At 32.2% G+C, this 22,271-nt stretch overlaps 2 protein-coding genes across 2 annotated transcripts; one reads left to right on the top strand and one right to left on the bottom strand.

Annotated features, from left to right (window-relative positions):
• Positions 1-5,585: 5,585 nt before the first annotated feature.
• On the top strand, positions 5,586-6,860 carry LOC125834847 (glycine-rich protein-like). Its single transcript, XM_049514002.1, has 2 exons — positions 5,586-5,784; positions 6,389-6,860. Exons 1-2 carry the CDS (start codon positions 5,691-5,693, stop codon positions 6,682-6,684), a joined length of 390 nt encoding a protein of 129 aa, XP_049369959.1. The 5' UTR covers positions 5,586-5,690; the 3' UTR covers positions 6,685-6,860.
• Positions 6,861-9,110: 2,250 nt separating this feature from the next.
• Positions 9,111-21,520, bottom strand: LOC125834892 (probable pre-mRNA-splicing factor ATP-dependent RNA helicase DEAH9). Its single transcript, XM_049514039.1, has 23 exons — positions 21,356-21,520; positions 21,134-21,278; positions 20,127-20,201; positions 19,333-19,422; positions 18,960-19,039; positions 18,298-18,367; positions 18,097-18,182; positions 16,823-16,880; positions 16,517-16,612; positions 15,696-15,795; positions 15,497-15,543; positions 15,330-15,413; positions 15,175-15,228; positions 14,470-14,570; positions 13,808-13,898; positions 12,962-13,126; positions 11,899-11,988; positions 11,738-11,809; positions 10,828-10,926; positions 10,627-10,713; positions 10,253-10,306; positions 10,054-10,133; positions 9,111-9,398 (listed from the first exon to the last, which is right to left on the bottom strand). Exons 1-23 carry the CDS (start codon positions 21,454-21,456, stop codon positions 9,251-9,253), a joined length of 2,073 nt encoding a protein of 690 aa, XP_049369996.1. The 5' UTR covers positions 21,457-21,520; the 3' UTR covers positions 9,111-9,250.
• Between the last annotated feature and the right edge of the window lie 751 nt (positions 21,521-22,271).

The following is a 22,271-nucleotide window of genomic DNA, read 5'->3' as shown; positions in this document are numbered from 1 at the left end:
TTTCTGATTCCTGGCCTTTTTTTTTTATGACAAGGGAAATCCGCAGCCGCTACCCTTTGGGTGTGCACAGGGTAAAACCTCCGCTCCTATGCAATAGTTCACAAACCACATAAGAGAGGTAACCCGCACTAGGCAAGCCCGGTGCGACGAGCTCGACCTAGAAGGCAAACCCCTTGCTTTCGCTAGCAAGGGATTTCGAACTTAAGACCTCCAACATGAAAGTCTCAAAGCCCAAACCACTGGGCTACCCCAAATGGTGATTCCTGGCCTTTTTATGGCCATATTTGTAATGAAAAGCTCTGAGGTTTTAGGGAGTTGGCTAAGACTTCACTAAATTAAGTACTTAAAGTTCCATGCCTCTATATGTATTCACCAATGCCATAGGTGATGAGGCAATGGACAAAGAGCCACACAATAGATTAAGGGTAATGCTAAATGGCCAAAAAATTTGGTCAGAATTTGGCTAGAAAATTAAAAAGTCTATAATATCCTTTTTATTTTAAAATAAACTGATCTTTTTTTCATTTTTTAATTAAAAGGTATTAAAGTTAAAAGGGTAAAAATGTTCAAAAAGGTAAAATAACATAGTGTGAAATATGTTATTTTACCATTATGGACAAATTCTGACCAAATTTTCTGGCCAAAAGGATTTTTCCATAGATTAATTATGTGGATTGTGGAGCAATATATTACAACTAGATATGGACCTCGTGTCAGCACAGGGCCCAACATATATTACGTTGATCAATTTCTTAACATGTTTTTATATATTAGAGTCAACCAATTTTTTATATAGAGAGAGAGAGATTTTTAAAGTTGCTAATTATTGTGATTTATGGTACTTTTTACGTAATTTTCACATAATATATATTACTCCTTTTGTGTTGATTTATGTGATATAAATGAAATTTCAAAAGTCAATCAATATTTTTATAAATTTTTTTTGATTTTCAAGTTATTAATTATTGTGATTTACAATATATTTTATGTATTTTATATAATATCTCTCTCTTTATCTCAATTTATGTGGTATAGATGAAATTTTGAGAGTTAACAAAATCTTTTTATATATTTTCAAATATTTTGAAGCTATTAATTATTATGATTTATAATACTTCTTACATAATTTTTTAATATATATATAAAGTGATAAAAGACAAAAAAAAAATTTAAAAGAAAACTTTAAGTTGCCAAACTACCACCCCTTGCTACAAGCAGGCACGTTTACTAAAAGTTGCCTGCTTGTAGCCTCTTCTATAGTATAGTAATAATATATTTACAAGATACGGGATTTGTGCAAGCACGGGTCCAATATATATTATTTTTAATTTTAATTTATGTGACACGGATGTAACTTGAGAAGTTATTCAAAATTTTATATGATTTTTAAAAATATTTTAAGTTACTAGTTACTATGATTTATAGTTTTTTCAAGTGATTTTGAGGTAATATATATTATTTTGTTTTCCCAATTTATTCGGCATAGATATAATTTCAAAAAATAATCATTTTTATGTCTTTTAAATATTTTAAATTGTTAATTATTGTAATTTTTGTAGTACCTTTTACGTAATTTTTAAATATTTTTTGTTACTTCTCATGTCCCAATTTATGTGGTATTGATATAATTTTGAGAGTTAGCCAATTTTGTTTTTGTCTTTTAAATTTTTAAGTTGTTAATTGATTTATAATACTTTTAACGTCACTGTCAAATAATATATATCATTTTCTCTAACCCATTTTATATTTCACAAATAGAATTTTGAGAGTCAGTTAATTTTTTTATATGACTTTTAAATATTTTAACTTATTAATTATTTTGATTTAAAGTATTATTATTGTAATTTTCAAATATATAACAAGCTAAAAAAGAAAAGTAAGACAAAATTAAAAGGAAAAAAGTACAGAATTAATGGTCAAATTAATATGACGCAAATAAAATTTGAAGAGTCGATCAAGTACTATTGTATATAGTATTTTTTTTAAATTAAGTTGTTAATTATTGTGACTTATAATACTTTTAACATCATTTTTACAAGGGATAATTTCATAGACCTCCCTTCAGGTTTTCCTTTATAACACGGACCTCCCCCGTTGTTTGATATATTACATTGACCTTCCTTATTCTCACTTTTTTATAACAAAACTAAGTTTAGTGATTAAATTTACATAATATTCCAAAATTACCCCTTGTGACCTTAACTATTAAATACTAAATATAAAGCTTCTGTAGATTTTCTTAATACTCTACCTTTCTACCATTATTATAAATAATATCTAGCGATTTCTTCAAATCATCATCAATTTTCCAATGTTTACTGCCATTATGCAGTAGCCACAGTTAATAATGATCTAAAGAGTAATATTAGATGCAATGCAATAAAACCAGCTCTTTTATAGATTATTATTAATTTATTTTATATATTATTAAGAAGTTATAATACTTCAGTTTGATGTAGATCTTCATCAGAAAAAATATTTATCAACAATTTTTTTTACAATTATCCACTAATTAGGTTAAAATGATTTAAATTTCAATGTCGGATTTATGTAAAGTTACTAATCAAAATGAATAATAAGCTGTTTGAGATCTTCTTGAAAATTTGATAAACTCTTGAGAGGAGATTATATTAAAAGACTAGAATTTTATTAATAAAAGAAGCCACATAAGGGTAGTTTTGGAATATCAAATAAAATTTATCACTTAAATTAGTTTAGTTACAAAAATGTCAAAATAAGGGAGATGAGTGTAATATATCAAACCACAAGAAAGATTAGTGTTATAAAGACAAATCTGGAGAGAGGTCTCTGAAATTATTTGGATATTTTTTCTTATATTCTAATTTATGTGGCACAATAAAATTTAGAGAGTCAGCCATTTTTTATATAATTTTTCAATATTTGAACTTTTGTGATGGCAATTATGATATATAGTAACGCTCCATGCTATTTGGGGGGTACATATCAGTTTGATTTAATTTTCTATTAAACTAAATCTAAATTAGTCATGTCAATTTATTAAATTTTAAAATCACATTAAGTCAGGTTTTTGGTTTCGGTTTTAGTTGGTTTTTTTGATTTTTTATAATTATATCGTGATTGAAAAAGAGATTAAATATACTTTCACTTATCGGTATGATAAGCTAAACTTTAAAAACGTTAAATGAATAGAAATCTTCAAAAAGACGGTAAAATTGACATGAGTACAAAATAATTTTATTGAAATCATTATGTTAAATTTATACGATTAAAGGCTCTAGTCAAACTGGATACAAAACAAAATATTTACAGAGTAGATAGTTAACTTCGAATTTTAAAAGTATAATTGTAACTTCCGATTTGAAAATAAAATAAAATATTTATAAAAGTTTACAAGTCCAAATTTAAAATAATATATCTAAACATTGAAAACTATAAACTAATAAAAAATATATTAACAAAATAGATTATAATTAATATTTTTTATCTATAAATAAAAAATAAAATAATATATGTTATATCGATCTGGTTTGGATTTGGTTTAAATTTTTTTCTTTTAAGATATTTCAGTTCGAAAAAAAAAATTGATGACTAGATCACTGATCTAATTTCTTTAATCACGAGTAAGTGAGCTTTAGTTGATTTTTTTTCTTTAACTACTAAAATATTTCAGTTGCTAAAATTGATGACTAGGTCACTGATCTAATTTCATAATCACGAGTCTATTATTATTAACGGATTTTTAGTTGATTTTTTCTCTATAACTACTAAGATATTTCAATTCGCTATTGATCTATTTCTCCAATCACGAGTCTATTATTTATTGGAATAATCTAAAATATCTCCAACCAAACTCGTCTGAATATCTTAGAAAAACAGGAAAAAAAAATTACAGTAAAATCATGCTGTTTGCATATTCTATCTAGATATTTTTTTAATTTTTTATTTTGGTTAAATATCTAGATATTTTTCAACCTAACTATTATCATGATTCATTATATTTTATATAGATGTGGTAAAAGGTGCAGTGAACTTATTGAATTGTATAACCTAACCTAGTGTCAGAGTTATTCAATGTCGTCTGAATATATTAAAAAATATAGCATCTATGTGATTATTTCATTTAAAAAATTTAACAACTAAAGATGGTATATTTTTATTTATTTAATTATATTATCAACACTCTATCTCACATAAAGGCTTGATTATTCTTTTCCTTGATGAAAAATGTAAAAAAAAAAAAAGGTTTTATAATGAGTGATAGTAAGATTTAAAATCAATATCTTTATAATAAAAGGGAGTTGCTCGGATGATAAGCATCCCTCACTTTCAAGTTTCAACCATAAGGTCGTGAGTTTGATTCACCAAGAGAGCAAAAAGGTGAGAGTTCTCGTTGTTCTAATAGCTAACACCCCTTTGCGTATATATTGTAGTTCCTATTTCTAGGAACACTTTCAATAGATTTTTATTTATTTATCTATAGAAATTTTAAACTCAAATCTCTAATTAAGCATCACAATATTAATCCATATCGATGTATAACAACTTTCATATTACTGTTCAATAATCAAATTACCCCGATTTGTGCACGAGTGTGCTGACTTAAACGTAGAACAGATATCATTACAATTAGTAAAATAATGCAAATCATAAATTAAAAAAAAAAATGGGAATTCAAATTGTTTTATCACGTTTATTTTTGTAAAATAAAAAAATAATATTTTCTGAAGCTTGAGCAGTAGTAATAATGAAAGGTGGTTGGGTAGCAAGTTAAATTAAAATGACTTTTCAACTCAACTATAGTACTTAATTTAAGTTGGTATTTATAATGATTTTAATTCGTAGGCCAGCAGTTGTACTAGGCTCTTTCCTCTCGAGAAAAAATTATTTGTATTTGATATATATATAATATTTTTAATATTAAATATAGTTAGTTAGTAAGTAATTAGTTAGTTTATATATTTTGGATTCTAATTTTTTAAGATAATGGATTCTAGATAAAATTATTTATTTATATTAAATAAACTTTTTAGTATAAAGATAAGACTGAATCAAAATTACTGAAAATTCTATCAAATTCATAGGTATTATTATGACTTCAGTACTTTGGAACTTAATTAATTCTCTTTAAAGGATAAACACACTTATCAAAAATTTAGAACTCAATTACTAACACCACATATATTGTTATTTATTTAGAATTCATAAAGTTCAAATTTTGATTTTGCCTCGGATTTGCTCGTGGATGTTTGAAATATATATACTCCATACTCCATAAATGCACCCTCACATGACTAGAAAATTGTAACACTATTTAGAAATTATTAATTTTTACTGAAAATTGTTCAATGGTTATTTTCCCAAATATTTTGGTGGTGTAAAAGAAAAAATACTACTATTTTCATATAAAAAATTTAGAAAGTTGTTTACTTTTTCAGTGAATTGTTTCGGTGGGAAATAAGTGAAAAAATTATATTGTATATCACCAATTATCCACTTATTTGCGATGGAAATAACATTTGTTTTTAGTATAATAATAAAATAAGGATAATAAACTAATTCAACATCTTTTTACTTGCCAACCAAATATACCATAAATGCACCCTTCACTTCAATCTAAAAAATGCATAAAAATCTTACTATAAATATAGCCCAATGATGCCTCACTTTCTTCATCCTTCAATTTTCAAACTACAAAAAGAAAACAAAGAATGGGTTCCAAGGCATTTCTGTTTCTTGGTCTTTTTTTGGCTATTTTTATAATGATAAGCTCTGAGGTTTTAGCTACTGAGTTGGCTGAGAACTGTAAGATTATTATTTTCTCATTTTATTCTCTTATCTCTTAGAAATATTGAATATCTCACCTAACTTTTTATCTAGCAACATTTTTGGTCCACTAAAACAAGTACCTTAATTAAGTACTTCTTTTGAATCGAGGTCTATCAGATATTGTTTCTCTAATACGTAGGGATAAGGTTTCCAGACCTTGAATTTCGTGGCAAGCTTTTCAATTCATCACAAAAAAACTCAAAAAGCTTAGTTTTGTGGCAACTATAAGTTGTCACAAAAATTCATATGTAACGACTCAAATACGTCCACTTGTAAGATAATACTGAGTATGTTATTGCTACGGCTAAAACAAGTACCATAAGTTCCATATGTGTATGTACTAATGCTAGACGCTTACCAAGATTGTCATTTCATAAGTAAATGATCTAACTTAGAATATATATATATATATATATATATATATATATTCTAAGTTATACTACGTACATGTATAAATAATTTATTCAGAACTAAGCAAGTTGTTTTTTAAAAAAAACAAATTCATAATTCATAAATTTAAAATTTTGACCAGTCTCTACCTATCTTATTTTTAACATTACATATTCCACATTTGATGTAGCTAAGAAATCTGAAAACAAGAATGAAGTACATGAAGCCCAATATGGAGGATATCCTGGTGGCGGACACGGTGGTGGTGGATATCCTGGTGGTGGATATGGACGTGGTGGTGGTGGATACGGACGTGGTGGTGGTGGATATGGACACGGTGGTGGTGGATACGGACACGGTGGTGGACGACGTGGAGGATACTGCCGGTACGGTTGCTGCGGCCATGATTACAATGGTTGCTATAGGTGTTGCTCCTACAAAGGAGAGGCAATGGACAAAGTTACTCAAGCCAAGCCACACAATTAATTAGATTAATTATGTGTGGACTAATATATTATATTAAAACTTTTGTAATGGCAATTATGTAATATTATTAGTAATGCTCTTTCTGCTTTAGAGCTTGCTATAATTAGTAAAAATGTATGAATAAAAAACATCTTGTAGTAATTTTGTTGTACAATGGAATTACTTTCTTCATCTTTCACTTTTTACTTATTAAATTTGAATTTTAATTTGGTACCTTCGATATTTTATCATAATATTCATATTTAATGTATTTACCGTCATCGACTGACCATTTTTGAAATAATTATTTAGTAATTGACGTTTTTTAAATTTATTTTGCTAACTTATAGACCTTTTATGTCACATTATAAAAAATAAGTAATAATAATAACAATTTAACAAAATGAAAATTCTACGAGAAAGTATAAAATCACGTATTATCATCAATACCAAAAAGTTATAGTGCTTTTTAATTGACTTGACCGCTATTCAGAGCTAATTGGTTGTTAAAATTTATTCTTTGGAATGATTTAACTCTTGTAGTCTTATTTTCTTTATATTAAATTAATAAAGTGGGATTCTTTTAACAAGTTCAACGAAAAGGCCAAAGTTTAATTTGAAGTCTTTGGTTGTTTAATTTGGCATCTGATCCCTCTCGTCTACCTGATATATGAACCCAAATTCGAAACATATGATTAAGGACGAAAAAGTTTAACCATCGATAGCTATGGATATAAGGTGATAGTTATGGCTTACGAGTTCATTGAAATTCAATAGTTTTGGCTTGGAATCTCAGACTATGTATATATGTTTAAAAGATTATTTTCTCTGTCTCAATTTATATGACAGAGTTTGATATTATTTGACACAGTTTAAGAAAAAAAATGAAATTTGTGGCTAAAACAAAGCTTACACATTTATTTGTGTAGGTATAAATTATTTATTCGAGGGTAAAAAGAGAATTATAAAGTTAAATTCTTTCTAGCTATGAAAAGTTGATTCTTTTTTAGATGAATTAAAAAAGAAAGTGTGTCACATAAATTAGGACAAATGAAGTATAAATATGTACAAATAATTATTTACATATAATAAATAATCAATTGTGATAGAATTTTGAACTAAACCCATAAAGTTCAATGGTATCATAATAACAATATTGATAATAGAAACTAGATAACACTTGACTATCTACCTTAATCTTCGAGACCTTCGCAGCCCTCCTAATTGTAATACTATAGGTTGATACGTATCCTCCGTAAATTACGTTTAGTTAAAGCAAGTCTTTATGATCCATATAATTAACTAATATATATAATATTTTACATTTCCATCTTTTTGACCCCAAAAGAAAAAGGTCTTTATGAAATCTTTCTTTTTTTTCTTGAAGAATTCAAAGTAAGTCCTCAACATTTTCCTCTATTTTTCTGATTGTTGCATGTAAGTATTATTGAGTTCTATAAATAGGGGAGAAATGCATGTCTTTTCTCATAAGCAAAAAAAATAAAATAAATTCAAATTCCAAACAGTTTAATTTGTTAATCAAAATGGTTTCCAAAAATATTTACCTTTCTTTGGTTATTCTACTAATAATATCCTCACAAATTGTTGCAAGGGAGATGAATTCTGAGGCCCCTGCTCCACTTACCCAAGGTTAATTTACTGTCTCCATCTATTTATTATTATAAAAAAAATGTTTTTATTTGTTTTTTGTTATATATAAACGGTTGAATTTTCTTGACATCATGGAGAATTTTAGTATATAGCGGTAAAGGGCGTTCAAAAATAGTTATATTACATGTCTAAATACTATATATGGTGCATGCGATACTATTTTATTGTATTTTTGAATTCCCTTATATGAATTTCTGATTCCGTCACTAACTAATATGAAGCTCTACATACACTTTTTGATGCAGCAATGAATGGAAACACCACTAGTGAAGCCAAGGGAGTGTTTTTTCATGGACACCATTTACTGAGGAATCTTGGTAGAATTTTCAGAATTGGCCAAGTTATATATTGTAACTATTGCTCAACTTGCAATGGCCTTTGTGGCTATTGTTGTGTCTAAAGCTAAGATCAGAAATCTGCAACCTCCTCTTTAACCACGCGCTTTATGAAAATACATCTTTAAGTTTATATGAAAGTCTATATATAATTAAGACTTGTGTACCTGTATTGGTGTGAAAAATAAAGGGAAGTTATGAATAGAGTCCCTATTCACTTTCCTCTAGTAAAACTACTTGTGTTTTGTTTTGTTTTTGTCATGTTTTTATAATTGTTGCAACTTGCAATAAGTCATGTATATGTACCTTTAATTGGTTTAATGATCAAATAGTGTTTATGTACCAAGTTGGCTATTCATGTTGGGCTTGGTTTAAAATTTAAATCATCTTAATTACCTTTACTACAAAAAAGGTAATATTCGACCTATATATACAGTATAATTTTCAAGCGAAAGGTGTTTAACTGACCTCTCTTGAGCCTATGGGAGAAAGGTATAACCAATTTACAAGGTTTACAAATGACTCAACAAAATTTTCAAACCAGAATGAGGCTGCCAAGGAACATCCAAGAAAATTGTGTATCATTGAGGAATAGAACTATGCAGCTGCGTCTGGTAAAAATGAGGTGCAGCCTCCGTTAGCCAAGAAGGATCGATAGTGATGACATTTCGCATGTACTGACGATCTGTTGAAACGAGAGAATGGTACACGATGAACTTCGGGTTGACCCTGTTAAATATGAGAAAACCACATTATAAACTAGACATGTAAGTGATGTAATACACTTCCACTCAACTAAGTTTTATGTCGATACTAACAAGGAAATGTGAAAATGTTAGTACAAAATTCAGTCATGCTCTTGTTGAGCAAGGTCTAATATGATGTTCAGTATCCATGCACACATATAGCAGAAAAGATGGCGACGAGAAAGTTCCTGACCACACCATACTACAATAGGATGCAAAAAAAGGGAATGATACCGTTTCCTATCTATGGATTTGACTCGAGAATCATAGATCTTCCTAGTTCCTAGGGTGTTGGTTCAGTGGTAAGGACAAAGTACATGATGTGTGAGTCAGGTGCACGTCAACCATACTCCCTGGAGTTCTAAACTTGAGCCCCAACTGAAGTTGGGCCAGGAGCCCACATGGGATTTCTCCAACTTGAGCAACAGAAATGACTAGTATTCTTAATAACTTTAGATACTTGGACTATCGAAACCAGTTACAGAAATATTGATACCTTTAAAATGGCAATCAATCGCACACGTGAACGTTATTTCTACATCTTATGACTACTAAGGGGAAATAATTCTTACGTCTCCATAATATAAGCAAACCAATCAAGCTATCAGAGTTTGATAGAGACATTAATAGATAAATACCTGAACAACACAGATGAAGGATGAATATACACTTCTTGAGAAGTTCTGAGAGTCTTGTACATCCCATTGTGACTGAATGGCTGTTTCAAATATCAGCAACAGAAGTTATCAAATATGATCATATCAGAAAAATAAGGCAGAAACAGAAAGAGTGCCTTTTAAGACAAAAATAGCTACATGTACCAAACTTCATACTCACTTCTAAGCGGGCAGCATTGGCAAAAAAACCTGCCGTAATTGCCTTCTTTACTGCCTGTGAAATGACTAAATTTAGTTACGCCTATTACATCATAAAAGAAAGAGTCACCCCAAAAAAGTTTTTAAAAAATATGCTGCTATTGAGAAAGTGACCAAGCTGCAATCTCTAAACCTGTGAATAATTTTAATTGAAGCCTTAGCGGCAGTTGCAGCTCTAATTTGACGGCCTTTTGGTGGCGGAAAAGAATGATTCAGGCAACAATATTCAGTCAATGACAAGCGAGCAATCAGTTTTAAAACATGGGCAACTGCTCCACGGTCTGTTGAAATTTGAATGCTATTGACATTAACAACTGAATCAGCAAATTAAGTTACCTGAATATCCCCTTCACAAGATTTCAGTCCTATGCCCAACCGTTGTGTAATTTTTCTCAGCTGTTCCCTAACTTCAATTACTTTTCTCTGCATAATGGGAAAAAATCAAGGATGTCACAAGGGGAACGTTCACGAAACACTGCATAAAGTAAAAAGTAGACCATCCAAAATGCTTTGTATGGAAGTTGGATTGGGACATACCATGGCATGATAATTTATAAAATTCTTGTGACACCACTTCGAAGATTTATTAGACTGAATGAATCCTTTATACACATTTAAGAATGTAACATGGTCACCCTGCAAAGGTATATCGAAGTTACACATGAATTTACTTGAAGAAGGCTAAACAAGTAAATCACTAGAAACAAATAGGCAGCAATCTTAATTCCAATTAGTGACTGTATTGAATCTACACAAACTTGTAATTGCATGTACTATTTTATTGAACTCCATCGGATACTTTTTAAGCCTTGAAGGTGATAGTTAGCAGAGTGGCAAGTTTGTAGAAATCACAAGACAAAACACAATATGTGTCCTTTTTTTTTTATTTTGCACCAATATGAGTTCTTGACTGGGAAAACATTTCTGCTTATGCAATGAATCAAGTAAATGAACAAGGAAAAAAAAGGGAAGTGCAAGATCCTGAGAATTACAAGTTAGAAAGTTTGAACTTAGTTGTAGCCTTGGGATCTTTCATACAAGTTAAGTATCCACTAGATAAATTTGTACTCACTCCAATAAGCAACTCAATACTTGAGTAAACAATTGTTAATTCATAAAACAGTCAATTCGGATGAATCAAATGACAATGGACACAAATTATAAAGATTACTTAGCATAAATCCCAGGAAAGAACAAAAAATATAATTTTATTACAACAAGAGGAAAATACAAACTAAAGGTGATAATGAAGCAGGAGAAAAGTGGAAAAGAAAATTATTAACATCTTAAGCACAGTATAATTTATTTAAGCTCTAAATTTTACATTATCTATTATGAGACACATCTGCAAGTTGTCAAATGTGTAGTTCATCGTATACTTTAAGTATAACATAAATAAGTTATTACAGAGGTGAACCTAATAAGCGAAAAGGAAGAAACCAAAAACCTCGGCAGCTGCAAATCTCAATTTAGCTTCATCCAACTGCTTCTGTACTCCTCTAACAGGAATCCAAATAGACTGCAAAAATAAACAATATATTGATCTGACAAAATATAGAAGTCTTGTTTTATTGCTAAATCAATTAGGGTTCGGAAACGAGGATTTACCTGTATGGAGAGCACAGCAGCAATGGTAATTATTTCCTCCGAACATCCAAACTCACAAGAAGCTAAGATCATTTTGGATATTAATGGGTCCTACACAAAAATACAAGTTTCAGAAACTGCGCGAATAAGAAAATTCCTAGATCCATGAATTGAGAGACACATTGCACTATTGTAATGCACCGAGAGACCTTCAACAAAGCATCAAGCATCTAGTTAATCAACTTCCTATTGATCTGACACTTATGGCACTCAACAACACAGTGCATCAGTATAAGAGAGCTATATATAGTATACAGCATAAGCTGTCTTGGGGGTAACTGGTTTTTATTCATTAACAATTAGATGTTACAGAAGAAAATGAATAAAGTCAAGACTGCATCTTCCAATTGCTAGTGATAACGATAGACTACAACAAACGAAAAAGAGTTCAGTGTTGCAGTTTAAGCAAGTCGCCTCAACCGCCACAGCTAGCAACAAATATTCATACTCTAAATGTCTATTACCAGCCCCAAAGCAAAGGCTTCTACAAAATTAAATTGAGTATCCAATGGGAGTAAAAGAATTGTGTGTGTCTCTCTCTCCCTCAATTGTAGAACTCTTTATTACTTTTTCTTTTTTGTAATGGTGGTGTTCGGTTTACCAGGTACCTGCCGCTTGCTTCCACCAGCATAGGTGTTGGTTAACTATGCCCGCCAAGACTTAAGACAGATGTGGAAGAAATCACCTAGCACTTCTTTTCCACTGCTGGGATTTGAACAGGGTCTCCCCGCTAGGCCACCCCCTTAGGTGTTACTTTATTTTCATAATTGTGTAAATATTCCTTTGCTCATACTTTTGTAAGATGTATTTCCTTTTTAATGCTTTTATTGGAGAATGGGGAAGAGGGGTAGTGTTTGGTGAGAAATGTCATAATAAAGGTAACAGAACTGTAAATTTGACAGGAAGTCTCCAACTTGCAAGTCATACCACTGGAGCTGGCAAAAAAAAGATTGCACTGAACAGCAAAGAAGTAAAAAGTGAGGAAATTTAACAGAGCATATGAGATGGCTGGTCAGAAACATACCAGTGGAATCTCTGCAACTTGAAATCCAGTAGGTGAAGTAAGTTTGGCGTCGTCATCTAGTACTCCTAGTGAGTACAGTACTTCAAGTGCTCTGATCATCGATTCAGGTGATGGAGATGCTGGCCAATCAAAACCTAAAATATTATCGATGCCCAAAGCCTTCAACTGGGACATAGATAAGAACGTTATTAGCTAATATCCAAGAAATTTCTTGCCAGGCTGAACAGTAGGATGAGACTCAGATTTGAAAATTTGACGCCACAAAGGAGATGAAACTCATACAAAAGGCAACACAACAATCCTTTCAACATGTTCTATTTACAAATAGAGGCTGAATAAGCCAATTACCCCCAATCAAGTAATAGAAGCTTCATGAATGAGCAAACTTTGGTGGTCTTACGGAAAATAAAGCATAAAAGGAAATTTCATTTTTCATGAACAATAATTTTTATTTGTTTCTTCAGATGTTGTGTTACATAAAAGTATGGAAAGAGAAGATTAATCAAAAGGATGATCTTTGCAATGAAGAAAACAAAGAAAAAACACAAAATACTTGATATTGTAGAGCAAAAGCTCATGCTCATTAGGGATTATTATTTTTTTAAAACTACCTCATGCACATTAGGGAAATTCTATTGATAGTGGTCTCATTTCCTTCCAACCTTTCATTTTTGTTGGAAGATTGAGAAAAATGACGAAAATAACACATCAGGCATGAAATTTTTACAAGGCAGATGATCTAGCCAGCCTCCCTGATAAGGAGGTCATATTTAAAGCTCCACACACATCAAGCCATAGCAAGAAAAGGCACGGCACTAGCATCTTCTTGGTTCAAGAAAGACATACCTGGATGACACAGGAAACGAGGTTTGATCTTTGAATCTCGGGGATTCCCACCACAGACATCTCATTGGAAAAATAATCTTCTGTGTAGAGCCTGAACAGGAAAATAGAAGAGTCAACAACTATATTTATTACACGAAAGGTATTATAAACACCCAGGACCAGAGACAAATTAAGATCCTAATTGAACATAGTCATTAGAAAAATAGAACCAGTGACACAAACAAGGTGATCTTATTCACCAACTGAGATCTATGATGGGAACAGAAGGGCGTCAATTCATTAAATTCACATATAATGCGCTGCGCTACAAACAAGTACTTACTCTGTTGTGAATCAAATGACATGGTTTGAATTTGCAATGTCAAGAAAAGTTTGCAGAATAACGCATTGAATTGGGAGTTTAATATGTAAATTGTTTCACATGCAAAAAAGTGAGAAGATAGATCCTTTTAGTTTATCCACTTGTTGACTAGCATAAAAAAGACTCCTTACATATAAATTATATTCTGTGTCAAGCAATGTTAAGATTAATTAGGGCCAAACTAAACTGGAGATATGATACAACAATTTTGGACTTGGGGAGCGTTAAGCTTTGGAAAAAATCAATCATTACATAATGATATGGATTCTTCTGTGGTGCTTCTACGTGGTGAGCCACCTACCTAAAACATTTTCCTGGTCGAACTCTTCCAGCTCTACCAGCCCTTTGTCGAGCAGATGCCTTTGATATCGGTGCCACTACCAAGTTCTCAATATCTGAAATCTGATTTAAAGCAGATCCAAAATAAAAAGAAATATCAGGCATAACATGCATACATTGCATTTCTTTTGGCATTTCTATATTGCAATCTTTATGCACTAATTACCAGAAAGGCAGAAACTGAATCAACAGAACTGAGGAAAGCTCAATATAAAAGTATCGGATAGTTTTCATCAGAAGAAGCAAGAGTCCAACATATAGAGCACATTCTTCATAGTGACAGACTCAAATTATCTTCCTACTTTTGCTCATTAAAGCATGTTTTGTACATCCATGCTTACATGGACCGAAGTGACCAACAGGAAGAACGAGGGAGCTTAAGGGTAAGAAATTCAAGCTTACAGAACACAAGCTTAGTATCAATGTTTCTACAAAAGGCACAGTCAGGAGTCATGACATCTGAAAACGGGTAATGCATGTAAGATATGGCAATACTGATTCTTGGTGCACAAAACCAGAATGATGATTTAGAAAATTACTACAAAATGAGGTCCAAAATCGACATGGTGTAGAAATTTATCAGAATAACAGTAACATCATCAACCACAAAAACCTGAACAAAAAAGCATGGGAAAAGAGTCAAGTCAAACAGAGAGAAACAAAGTACCGGATTGTAGAAACGTTGTTTTGAGAACCCGCTATCAACAACATAGACAATACCCTGAAAACAGAAAGAAAATTTCCAGCTCAGGAATATGATGAAGACAAACGTGATAACATGTATGCCTCAAAGATTTTGACCCCAAGGTTTCAGATTTATACTTCTAGAGTCAATGACGTCTCAGCAATATTTGTTGAAAATATCACTTTTCTCTTTCCTCTGGGAGTAGGGGAAAACACAAGGTCCTGTACAATTGGAAGAAACAGAACCATTTGGTGAAAGTTCAACAAAATCTTAACCTTAAAAACTGCATGATGCATTACCCTACCTGATCTGCTCGAGGAAGTCCCGAGTATAGTGGCACAGAAACCAGTCCTGCAAGAAAAGTGAATTGAAAAACGTATGTTATCTATCCTTTTTTTTTCTTTGATTTCATACATGGCAATGTATTTATCTACAACCACTTTTCTATTATTTGTCAGCAATTCTATTAACACTTAGCAATGGCTAAGAGGATTATTCAGTACCTTGCTTCCCACTACTTTGGGCTTCTTCAGTGAGCAATTGTATTGCAGTATCAATATCATCTTGACCAGTGAGAAACACCAGGATATCTCCCATCCGCTCCTACAAGTATAAATGAAGAGCCATAATTCAAGTGTTGTATGATAGTATATTAAGAATCAAAGATGAAAGAAATCATGGGAAAGTTATCCTGGGAAAATCAAAAATGAATTACTACACTAGAGGCAGCATTGAGACATCACGGATTTCAATCATAGTCTCATTCAAAGAGATCTAGTACAAGAGGTCACATGCAACACATTGTAGACAAACGAAACAACATAACAAAGGCATAACACTCAGCTGAGTTTCTGCACCAAGAATTGTCTGAATAAGCCAACCCCCTCAACTTAAATGGGTCTTTGGAAATTTATTTACCACGTGCTTCAAAATTTTCATTAGACATATCCTTCAGAGTAGCCATAGAACTCAATATAAGATAATGAAAAGAAGTTAGCTGGACCATAATTATTTAGCGGAAACGTGCCTCTGCTGAGAGCAAAGGTGCCCAAAAACCTATGTTGTTTGGACTCTTAAAAAATGTCAACAGGTGTGTCGTATTCTCCAAAAGTAGTATATTTTTGGAGAATCCGACATGGGTGCAGCACCGAAAGTGAAGAGTCTGGGCAACTTAGCCAAAAAAGACCATGTTGTACGCACATTATCATCAAGTGGGAATCAATGGTACAGAAGAGATTTCATCAATGAGAACTAAACTCGACATTTTTCACATTTGAGCATGATGTAGCCAAATAGTTCAAAGAAGTCATGTTCTAGTGTGTACCTGGTCATGGATCGACATTACTGTTGAAACAGCAGACCGAACGTAATCAGAAACAGGATCATCAACATAGAATATCTCCACATTAAATCCCCTACCCTAGAAGGTCACAGTGTAAAAAGATGATATTTCAGTAAGGTTCCAAATCAACCAAGGAAAATCATAAACAAAATCCTCTACCCTAGATGTTCACAGAGTACGTAATGATTCTATAGACATCCTGCAATTCAACTAAGCAATTTAGTTAATTAACTTTATTGAGTTCTGGTTATGCAGACAAAGCAGACAGCAAAGAACAAATCCGTATACCTCAACTGACAGAATAGCAGGTTCTTTTGTTGGTCCTTGCTCCTCCTCCCGTCGTCTTCTGAAAATTTTTGGCCACGTGTAGAAGTGTTAGTGCACACAGTGAAATTAGTCGAGGTGCATGCCAACTAGCCCAGACACCACAGATACTAAAAAAAAAAGTACTTCACGTTTTTCTATAGCTAGTAACAAATCAACCGCTTCTTCAAAAGCCATTTCTATCCTTACCATAGAGTTTCTGTCATCATTTTTAATAGCATTGATAAAATTCTACATAAGCATTGCTCAGACAGAGGCGGGAAACATCATTCACTAATGTACCAACTAACTAGCACTATGACCATTGAACATCCTGTTAACAAAATTTACACACAAAGAGTGGTCACAAATGGGAGAAGTAAGTTGAGATCACTTAATCTTAAGCTTCACAAGGCCTACTATATCATTGTGTCAAACCAATACCAAAAGACTCAAGAGACAGGAACCAAAGGTGAGTGACAAAGCAAAAGTGAAACAAGTATTCACTTTATTTTAGTTCTCACTTTGAGAGCAAGTAATCATTTAGTCCAAAACCCAATAAATATTAATCAATTAGCTCTCATAAACAACTTATCAAAACTAATAAACAATAATCCTTGTTTTAATATGTTTCCAGAGTTTGCATAAGATCAGCTCAATATCTATTCTAGGGATTGTCTTCTCCACTCAATTCAACAAAGGCTATAGCCAAAACTTGAGTCTTGAGGAAAAGAATTGATAGAATGAGTTCAAACTCTTCCATCCATCATCGAGCAACTCCAAGATGCCAGGAGCATACCTCACCCCTCTTAACCCCCCTGGATAGAAAAGATCGCATACCTCAACTGCCCACAAGGACCTCATGGAGAAGCCATCAGAGCTCATGATTTAACACTAAAAGGGAAGTGCACTGGCAACAATTTACTTAAATATGACCTGTTCTTAAACTTTGCACTAAGGGCTATAGCTCGGTTGGTAGAGCAACTCGTTTACACACGCGCAAATGTTTTTCAAGGGAGTTCATTCTGGTGCAAGAAAAGGTCACATTTTCCACTACATATTCAAAATAAGACAAGGCACTTATTCCAACAAGGTGAAAAATACTTGATATATCCACTTAGAGAATACAACTCAAAACAAGAAGCATAACCTACTGAGAAATTGCATCAATAGAAAGCATAAAGGAGAATCAAACTTTTTGAACTTTTGAGTATAGAATTATAAAGCTTCAGTAAACATTCGTCACAAGAAGAACCAACCTGGTATTAAAGAAAGCAGCCATTGATTTTGCTTCAATCGTAGCTGATGATATTATAATATGCAACTCAGGCCGACGCCTTTGAATCTAAATTTTGCAGAAGCCATAGGAGCAATAAAAATTTTAGATATAAGAATTAAACTAAGTGCACTCAAACGATAAGAAAATACGTATAACCAGTCTAGAGTACTTCCTGATCAACCTTTTTCAGTAGTCCCAATAAGATGTCCGTCGAGAGAGACCTTTCATGAGCTTCATCTACCATAATCACACTGTATGATTAAAAAGACAAATCAGACTACAGAATTTTCACCTTCCAGTAGACATTTTCAGTATCTGCTAGAAGTAGAAAGTGGATTATATTTCATAAGCACGTCTGAGTTTTTGGGAAAGAAATCACGCTAATTCAAAGTTAAGACAGCATTCAGGAGAGATAAGTGAATTTTTTTCTTTATATTTCTCTGTGATTCTATACTTCTTCCCCAATTTTACTAGCTCGGTTTCTAAAGAAATGCAACTCACAATTCAGTGTTGAGTTTAACAAAGGAAAAAAACATAATAAACAGAGAAGTGCTAGCGGGATTCTAAGCTCAGCCCATCATGTGCATTGTGAAGCTTAAACATTGATTATTAGATTAGCCAACACATAAATCTCCACTTTTAAAAAATTTAGATTATTATTTCAGTCTTCTCTACCAAACACAATATTCTAATAGCATTGAAATGATTGACACTTGGACTCCATGAAGTTAAAAAGTCAAGAACGAGGGTGTAAATAATAGAACTAAAGCAGCACTACATGATGAAGAAGATAGAAAAGGAGGCACTCGAACCCTTCCAAGGCATAAAAAGCATAAACAGTACCTATACTTGCTCAATAGAGGATCATCCATCATTTCCCTCAGCAAAACCCCATCAGTAAGAAATTTGACCCTAGTTAATTCCTGTAGTGAAAGAACACCACCATTACTGTTCCAGGTCAACATATTTTATCCAAAAAAAGGAACAAACTATTTCAGGTTAACATAGTCACGTAGAAATGCCAAACTAAACTTAATTTCTTTCCTAGAACATTACAGGACCTAACACCTTGAAATATGCAATCCCAGCAGATGTCAAAAGATTTTTCTGTTCTTTTAGGAACTTATGAAGTATGAACTCTAAAAAACTGATGATGAAGCAAAAGATTATTTCCTTTATCCCAAAAAAATGGTAAGTACAAAGAAAGAGCTCCCACCTCATTCGTGATATCTTCAAATCGAATAGTATAACCAACTTCCTCACCAAGTTTAACATCCATTTCTTCGGCAACTCTCGTAGCAACTGCCTACAACATAAAAGATTGAGACTTGAAAGATGTGTTTCAAAATAACTGAACCATAAGAGATATTATGGTCCAAAAGATTATGAGCAGGATGTCTGCAGTGATCCTCAATATCATATGTGTAAAGATATGACACATGGGTCTAACTCAACCTCAAAAGCTAGCTCAAGAGGGAAGGATTGTCCAAATCCACATAAGCAAACCACCAGTACATTACTCAACCAATATGGGTCTAACCCACTCTGACACACACACACACACCCTTCACACCCAGACCCAACTAAAGCATGGACCTGGAGCCCAAACAGGGATGAACCTAGCACTGATACCATGTAAAGATATAACATCTGACCTAACTCAACCCCAAAAGCTAGCTCAAGAGGGGAGGATTGCCCAAATCCATACAAGCAAACCACCAATCACTGTGGGATTATAATCCACTCTAACAATATGTTTGGGCCAACTAGATGTCAATAGTAGCGATTTTCACTTTCTTAACCAAAACCGAAGAGTAACTACTTTAATTGTAAATACAAGTATCCAGGAGAGTCTCAAAAATAAAGTTACAAGTACAAATATATTTGTCCCTCACAAGCAGCCATATGGCTTGCATCTACTCTCGATTAGAATGATATCAAGACAAACATATAAGACACAAAAGTTCACTTCTTAAAGAGCATATAGAGCTCAGTAACAGAATACTACACCTGGACTGCCAGTCTCCTTGGTTGGGTACAAGCAATCATTCGCCCTCCCTCAGCCCAACCAGCTTCTTTCAGGTACTGCACACATCAAAATGTATCAAATACCATTAAACTTTTCAAGTTTCTAAAAGAGTTTATTTTGTTAACCAAACTAAAACAATATGTTCATTCACATGTTTTAGACAAATAATAAAGATACATACCTATGGTTCCACTTGACAGTAATATGTTTAGCAGAAAAAATGGTTGTTTTGTAAAATTATTTCTGATGGTTGGTTGCCAAAACTATTGAAGAATTTTAAACCAAATTATGGAGAAACAATTCACTGCCATTATGAGGCTAAGCAATTTTTTCCCACTATATATCTCTTGCTCCTACAAATATATAGACATACTTCCACTCTTTGCAACTCAAAATTATTACTGATACCACATCACATGCTGCATAACTGCCCCTCCCCCCAAAACCACAAATAAGGAAGTTCATCGGAAAACTATACTGTGTAAAAAGGTTAAAACATAAATCTTTTTGTATGTATATAAGTTTTAGAATCCCCTTGATATAAGTGAAGTTGTAGTGACGAAGATGCATTCAGGCATATTTTTTAATCCCCTTATTAAATTGTGCCAGAGTCACCTTTGTCCAAGGCAAGTCAACTGACACCTACACTGCATAGATAGGTCAATCTTTTTCCCTTTTAATGTACATATACTTAATACCAGTATATGTTATATGCTGAATTCTCATCACTTCTTCGTGAGTTTTCTTCTTTATATTTTGAATTCCCATAATGAAGTCATGGCTCCACCACAGTTCTGGTTAATGGAAGACAGTTCATAGTCTAACTATGTTGAATGCCTAAATACTAAATCATAACAGATACTGAGGTCTGAGGATTCATATAGCCAACCCCAACAAGTTCAAGACTGTCAAATATATTTCCAAGGAGGACATTTCACATCATACTAAATTAAAAATATGAACTTTACAGAAAATCAAGAAAAACAACCTGAGGAATTTGAGTGGTTTTTCCACTTCCAGTTTCTCCAACAATAATGGTGGTAGCATGAGTCTCCACTGAGTAAAGAATAGCAGTTTTGTACTTGTACACAGGTAACCTCTGTCTTTGCTTCTCTAAACTCCCATACCCAAATCTTGAAATCCCACAAATATTACATAAATAACAACATATACAAAAAATTAAAAATTAAATTTAAAAAAAAAAAATTACCCAGAGGAAGAGGAGGAAGATGTAGTATAGAGAAGAACACCACCCTCTTCATCATCTACGAGACGGGGCCGTTCAGTTCCTGGTTTCCAAAATTGTGACATTTTTGTAGTATTAGAGCTGAATTGCTTCTGTAATTTTTCAGACTGGAGAAGAAGAAGAAGGAGAAGAAGAAGAGGAGAGTTTGGGTTTTACCAAAAAGATTTAGTTTTGGGCCTAAGTGCAACAACAAGCCCATGTTTTGGGGTAATTTGCTACGAAGGAAAATTGACATAAATAGTCGTTCACTTAAAAAAAAATCGATAAATATATATTATATATTTTTATTTGATCTGTTAAATGTGCAATTATCTTTCATGAGAATGTATCGACAACATTTCAATTTGGTTCATATTTTAAAAAATTATGAAAATCTAGTCTTTAGAAGATTGTTCTTTTAAATAACATTAGACTTGAATATAATGTTTGATATTGTTCAATTTTATCGATAAAATATATTAAATCGTCTTCTAACTTTTGCAGTGGCTTATGAATTTTAGATCATCATTTAATATTTTTTCAAAAAATCTTCAAATTGCACAGAATTGTTAGAACGTGGTCTAAAAGGGGTATAATAAATTGCGAAGAAAAATAAGATGATGCACGCTTACTCTCACAAAAATTAAGCAATTAGTGGACTTCTGTTATTAAAATTGCACATTTCGGAAAGTAAATTTAAGAAAAGACTCATTTAACTCGAAAAAACAGTGAGATAACAATCAATAAGTAAATCTTTATTTGATTGATAAACTACGGAAATGACCTTTAGAAAAATCAATTAATATGTTTGAAAGTTATCATAAAAAGATGTATGAAGTAAAATGGTACTTTAATCCTGGTCAACAGAGTAAATTTTTTAGCATAGATCTTGTATTATATG

Source organism: Solanum verrucosum, unplaced genomic scaffold, assembly GCF_900185275.1.
Source record: "Solanum verrucosum unplaced genomic scaffold, falcon-dt-bn FXZP01000184.1, whole genome shotgun sequence".
Taxonomy (NCBI): Eukaryota; Viridiplantae; Streptophyta; class Magnoliopsida; order Solanales; family Solanaceae; genus Solanum; species Solanum verrucosum.
Note: the sequence above shows the minus strand (reverse complement) of the source record. Positions and strands in the feature narration are given on the sequence as shown.

Excerpts from the sequence above, each read along its gene's own strand:
- LOC125834847 (XM_049514002.1), top strand. The coding sequence starts at position 5,691 with ATGGGTTCCAAGGCATTTCTGTTTCTTGGTCTTTTTTTGGCTATTTTT. Across the intron at positions 5,785-6,388 it reads TACTGAGTTGGCTGAGAACT|CTAAGAAATCTGAAAACAAG; the intron begins GTAAGATTATTA and ends CATTTGATGTAG.
- LOC125834892 (XM_049514039.1), bottom strand. The coding sequence starts at position 21,456 with ATGTCACAATTTTGGAAACCAGGAACTGAACGGCCCCGTCTCGTAGAT. Across the intron at positions 20,202-21,133 it reads AAACCACTCAAATTCCTCAG|TACCTGAAAGAAGCTGGTTG; the intron begins GTTGTTTTTCTT and ends TGATGTGTGCAG. Across the intron at positions 15,796-16,516 it reads TAATGTCGATCCATGACCAG|GAGCGGATGGGAGATATCCT; the intron begins GTACACACTAGA and ends TTATACTTGTAG.